Source organism: Emiliania huxleyi, assembly GCF_000372725.1.
Source record: "Emiliania huxleyi CCMP1516 unplaced genomic scaffold EMIHUscaffold_1159, whole genome shotgun sequence".
In the NCBI taxonomy this organism is placed as follows: domain Eukaryota; phylum Haptophyta; order Isochrysidales; family Noelaerhabdaceae; genus Emiliania; species Emiliania huxleyi.
Genome location: NW_005201454.1, coordinates 1 through 5,538, shown reverse-complemented (window position 1 = coordinate 5,538; position 5,538 = coordinate 1). Strand labels below are relative to the sequence as shown.

Genomic DNA, 5,538 nt, shown 5'->3' with positions numbered 1-5,538 from the left:
CGACACATACACTCTACACCCGGAGCGCCTTTGCCAGCTCGTAGGCGCTACAGCATATACTGTAGGCGCTAAGTCGCGGACATGACACACAACGAACCTAAACAAGGGGCCAATGGTGACGTCGCAAGGCGTTCTCGCTTTACCGCTCCGAGCCCAACGGCGACCTCACGCAGGAGGAAGCGGCGATCGGCTCATGAGAATTGACCGCGAGCGGCCGACCAAGCCGTCCACTTCGGTCGTCGCCTTGCCGCTTCCCACCGCCCGCGCCCCATGCGTTCACGCCTGGCTCCTGCGCGGCTGCTCGCCCGCTCGTCGCGTCGGCTGTCCACAGCGACTGCCATCGCTCCGCTCGACTTCACTGATCCGCGGACTGCCTTTTCTGGGACCTCAACTGCAGAGCTGCTGCGAGGCGCTGTCGTGCTGACGGCATGCACCATCAGGCCCTTTGTTATGAACGCGGAGATGCTGCTTGGCCTCTCGACAAAGGTCTTTGGGAAGACTTTCACCGACACCGTCGTGCGGAAGACCTTCTTTGCCCATTTTGTCGCGGGCGAGTCGGCCGAGGGCATCAAGCCGGTAATGCAGGCGCTCAAGGCGCAGGGTGTGGGCGGCATTCTCGACTACGCAGCCGAGGCCGACATGGGAGACAATCCCTTGACTGCTGGCAACGCCAATCAGCCGGCGCGCGTGTATCCGTACGCCGGGGAGGATGAGTGCGACGCCAACATGCAGCACTTCCTCACCGGCGTGAAGGCTGTCGCCGACACCTCGCCGGACGGGTTCGCTGCCATCAAGGTGACGGCACTCGGCGACCCCAAACTGCTCGAGCGCATCTCGGACAGCCTCTCTGCGATTCAAGGCGACTTGCCGCGGGCGGCGTTTGGTCCGGTGCGCCACATCTCAGCACACGCCACGCCCGTGCACAGGCTTCTTCACCTCCCTCGACAAGGACGGCAACGGCGGCCTCAGCAAGGAGGAGTTCACCGCGGGGTGGCTCGAGGCGTTCGATGGCGTGACTGCAGAGCAGGCGGGCAAGTACTTTGATAAGTACGACACGAATAAGAGCGGCGAGATCGACCCCATCGAGTGGTCGCTCATGATCCCGATCGAGGAGGTGCCAAAGATGGTGTCAAAGTGCAAGAAGGCGGGGCCAGTCAAGAGCACCGCGCTCTCTCCGGACGAGCTGGTCGCGATGAAGAACATGCTCAGCCGGTGCGACAACATCTGCGCGTACGCGGCGGAGCTCGGAGTCCGTCTCATGATCGACGCCGAGCACTTCCACATGCAGCCAGCTATTGACCAGGCCGTCCTGACGATGCAGCTCAAGTACAACAAGACCTACCCGGCGGTGTACAACACGTACCAGGTGCGGAGCCCGCCCCCCCTTGCCGCGGGGCGTTGCACCGAATTCCGTGTCTCGCAGGCCTACCTGCGGCGCACGCCCGGCAAGCTGAGGGAGGACCTCGAGCGTTGCAAGCGCGAGGACATCCACTTCGGTGACCGCACTCCTCGCCGCCGCGATGCGCGATGCGGCACAACCCACCGACCCCTGGCAGGCGGCAAGCTGGTGCGCGGGGCTTACATGGTCTACGAGCGGGAGCGCGCCGCCCGGCTCGGCTTCGCCGACCCGATCCAGCCCAACCTCGAGGCGCTCCCCGGTCCCCCGGCTGCACCCCGCAGCCTCCCGCGCCCACCCACGCCCCGCCTCGTAGGCTTCGCACGCATCCTACGCGGAGTGCATGACCGAGATGCTCGTCCGGAGCCCGGTGCCGGAGAAGACGTCTCCCTTCTTTGCGTCGCACAACGAGGACAGCGTGCGAATGGTGCCGAGCGGCCACCGCCCTCTCCGCACACCCCCGGCGCGCGCAGCACCAGCTGCGGTGGCACCGTCAGGCGGTCGGCCTCTTGTCCTCGGGCGAGTCCAAGGTCACGTCCGACAAAGTCGGGTGCGGTGCTATCGAGACTCTCTGCACGAAGCGCTCTCGCGCAGCCCCTCGCACTGCCGCAGGTTTGGCCAGCTCCTTGGCATGTCGGACCACCTCACCTTCACGCTGGTGTGCCGCCACTGCTCTCGCACGCCCAAAGTGGCTCTCTGTAACGCGGTGTGTGGTGATGATCGAAGGGGGGCGCCGGGCTGAAGGCCTACAAGTACGTGCCGTACGGCCCGCTCGACGAGGTGATGCCGTACTTGCTGCGCAGGGCGCAGGAGAACAGCGACGCGCTGGGCGGCGCGCGCGACGCCGCCATCCCTCTCCCAGCCGCAGCGCCGCGCAGCACGCTGATGCGTGGCCCCGACTTGTCTGCAGGCGCGCCGTTGCAGCGTGCAATGATGCTGGCCGAAGTGAAGCGCCGCATGTTTGGCTGAGGGACTCTACTTTACCGTGTTGTGAGTCAAGACCAAGTCCGGATTGCTGTTGAGGGCGGCAATCCCCGAGATGTTACGCCGAAGAGTGTAAGACGCCAAGCTGACTGGATTCGTCGATCTTTCGTCGAGAGCTTCCTCTCAGTCTTACGCCTCCTGTGCGGCTGCTGCGGTGCTGCTCTCTCCTCTCCTCCCTATGATTGCTCGGGCGCGATTTGACCGCGGTTGGGGACGGCGGGTGTCTTGTCCAGACCGTTCTCAACACTCGTTTTGAGTAATCGTGTAAATAAGGCACGCAAGGAAAGAGAGAGAGTCGCTCCAGCGTGCACGTGCAGCGTCGTGCCGTGGCATCTCCTGTCATCCCGCGTGCGCGTCCACCCATACGCAACGATAGCGAACGAGGCAACCAGCATCAAAGAAAGAAAGAAAGAAATAAAAAACAAGGCGACCAGCATCATCCATCAATAAAGAATAAATAAAACGGACAAACAAAACGAGGGGTAAAAGAAAGAAAGAACTCAGACAACCCAAGGGAGGGATGGGAGGACGGCACAAAACGAAAAGAAAGAAAGAAAGAAAACGGACAACCCAAGGGAGGGATGGGCACAAAACGAGGGAGGGTGCGATCGCAAAAATTCTTTTTCCGCTACTGGCGATGGCGCGCGGCGAGAGGAGCTGCTCCTCGGGCCACGCCAACGATGTTCCGTACAGCACATGCGAGCCCTGGTGCAAGAGCGAAGGACATCACTGCGCCTGGTGCAAGTGCCGCACCTGCAAGGCCTGTGACGAGTTTCGCTCTCCGGCCGGCAGCCTGCAGGATAGGTTTCTGCCTCTGCAAACGTCCGGTCGCCGCACGCCGCCGCCACCGCCGCCACCGCCTCGGCCCTCGCCGCCGCCGCCGCCGCCGCTGCCGCCGCTTCAAGCACATACGTCGCGAGAGCGGGACTACCTCGAGCTTTTTCGGATCGCCATGGAGGACGGAGCAGTCACGGGGAAGGAGCGAAAGATGCTCGGGGTGCAGGCTCGATTGCTCGGCCTCGTCGCGGCGCAGGCAAGCCGCCTCGAGGCACTCTTCCTCGCGCAGCTGCCGTCGCCTCAGTCCCTGCTTGTGCCATTGCCGCCGCCGCCGCCGCCGCCACGGCCGCCGAGCCGTGCACGTCTCCGAGCCGAGCACGTCTCCGAGGGCATCAGACCCTCCTCCTCCAGCAGGCCTGGGCGCAGCCACGGACCTGAGGCGGAGGAGCGGCCGGGCTGGCCCCGCGGCGACGACGAGGAGCAGGAGGTCACCGACGTTGTCGAGGCGGCCGAGGCGGTCGAGGCGGCGCTGCAGCAGGGCCCGTCCGCCGGCGTGATGCTTGGCGCTGCGGCCGCCGCCCTGTTGGCCCTCTGCCTCTACTCGCGGCTGCGTGACTGGCAGAGAAGCCGGACGTACCGCCGCGACACCGCAAGCTTGCTCGAAGAGCTGAGTGATTTGGACGATGCGGAGCGACTCCCCTCTTGCGAGCTGCCCGATGCCAGGATGGACCCCTCCGGCGCAGCTCCAGACCGCTCCGTGTGACCTTTTTTCTCCCTCTCTTTTCAAAATATGTGTCGCGCGAGACGACTCCGCTGTCCGCACACGCACACTACTCTGACTCTCACACCGCGCTTCTCACACATCACACACACGCGAGATAGTGTGATAGAGCGGAGGTGGGTCAGAGGACAGAGCGAGATCTTGCGCGAGAGTTTCGCTCTTCTCAACATGAGTACCATTGAAATTAAGACGATAAAGGGTTGAAGAGACAAGACACACAATAAAAAGAGAGTACGTACGGGTAGTACATTGATTACAGTCGAGGGTCGGGCTGCGTCCCTAGCCCCAGCGTCCTCGCATTGTGCACCGTGGAGCCGCGCAAGGTCAGCACGTGGTCCTCGCCGGCCATCTGCCGCGCTGGCATCGAGGTCATCGCCCGCTCGCGCGCCGTCTTGCTCGGCCTCTCGCCGTCCTCGCCGCGTCCGCTCGCGAGGCTCTGGAACACCCGCTGCGGCATCGCGCGCCCGTTGGCCGCGCCCGGCGTGTCTCGCTCCTTGTCGACGCTCTCCGAGCGCACGGCGCGGCGCGAGCCGTCGTCGAGGAGCAGATCCGCCGTCATGCCGGGCGGCAGCGGCCCGAGGGGCGCGATCGACGCCGAGTACGGCGCGATGCGCACGCGGACCGCGCCGTTGGCGACTCCCGTCAGCGGCAGCCACAAGTCGCGCACGCCGCCGAGCAGCAGACGGCTCGTGTCCACCTCGGCGACGCCGAGCGCGTCCTCGCCGCCGTTGCGCCGCTCCGAGCAGACGCGGACGGTGAGGACGGCCGCCGCGGCGTGGAAGCCGCCGAATAAGTGCGAGCAGCTGCGGCTGCTCGCGCCGCCCCACAGCTCCCAAGCGCGGCCCCACTGCGGCTCCGTCGTGTCGTACAGCGTGTCGGAGCGGACAGCGTGCGGACCGAGCTTGACCTCCGCGAACGGGTTGCACGCGCCGAGGGGCCCGTCCGCCGGCGAAAGGTCGCGCGCCTACAGGACGGCTCCGAGAAGGTGCAGGGAAGGCGCAGGGAAGCTTCCGCTCGCGACTCTCGCGCGGCCTCGAGCAGCTCCACCAGCAGCACCAGCCCCTCCACGCACCCCTCCACCGGCTCCGTCTGGCTGCTGCCCGCGCCGTTGTGCCGCCCCGGCCGAGAGGACAAGCCTGCGCTCTGGCCGACCTCGCGGGCGCGGGGGATGCGGTCGCCGTCCCCCGTCGTCGCCGTCGCGAGCCTCGCCACCAGCGCGGCGTCGGCCGCCTTGGACTCGGCCTCGTGGCGCGCCCTCATCATCCCGGCTACGCCGCCCCCCTGCCAGCCGGTGTCGCCGTCCGTGGCGGTGCCGGCGGGCTGCTGGCCGATACCCGAGGCGCGCGAAGAGTGCCGCCGCACCGACCGCGCCTGTCGACACGGTGTGGGCGTGTTGGCGGCGCGTGCCTCTCCGCCCCGCACCGGCGCCTCGAAGGAAGGCGAGGCGGCTAGGGAGTGTCTACAGAGGGGGAGGCGTCTGGGAAGCGGCTAGGAAGCTCGCTAGGAAGCTCGCTAGGAAGCTCGCTAGGAAGTGCCTCGAAGGCGAGCCGCGCGCGGGCGACCAGGTCCTCGCTTGCCGCGCCAGAGACGAGCTCGCGGG

The 5,538-nt window shown here is 66.1% G+C and overlaps 2 protein-coding genes across 2 annotated transcripts; one reads left to right on the top strand and one right to left on the bottom strand.

Annotated features, from left to right (window-relative positions):
* Window positions 1–270: 270 nt before the first annotated feature.
* On the top strand, window positions 271–2,365 carry EMIHUDRAFT_471457 (proline dehydrogenase; the record flags this gene model as incomplete). The annotated part of the gene is made up of 8 exons (XM_005791058.1): window positions 271–883; window positions 927–1,366; window positions 1,424–1,496; window positions 1,557–1,567; window positions 1,713–1,823; window positions 1,894–1,946; window positions 2,009–2,054; window positions 2,123–2,365. The coding sequence occupies 8 exons, from the start codon at window positions 271–273 to the stop codon at window positions 2,363–2,365; spliced, it is 1,590 nt and encodes a 529-aa protein (XP_005791115.1).
* Window positions 2,366–4,191: 1,826 nt separating this feature from the next.
* Window positions 4,192–5,201, bottom strand: EMIHUDRAFT_251712 (hypothetical protein; the record flags this gene model as incomplete). The annotated part of the gene is made up of 2 exons (XM_005791057.1): window positions 4,192–4,902; window positions 4,986–5,201. The coding sequence occupies 2 exons, from the start codon at window positions 5,199–5,201 to the stop codon at window positions 4,192–4,194; spliced, it is 927 nt and encodes a 308-aa protein (XP_005791114.1).
* Window positions 5,202–5,538: the final 337 nt, after the last annotated feature.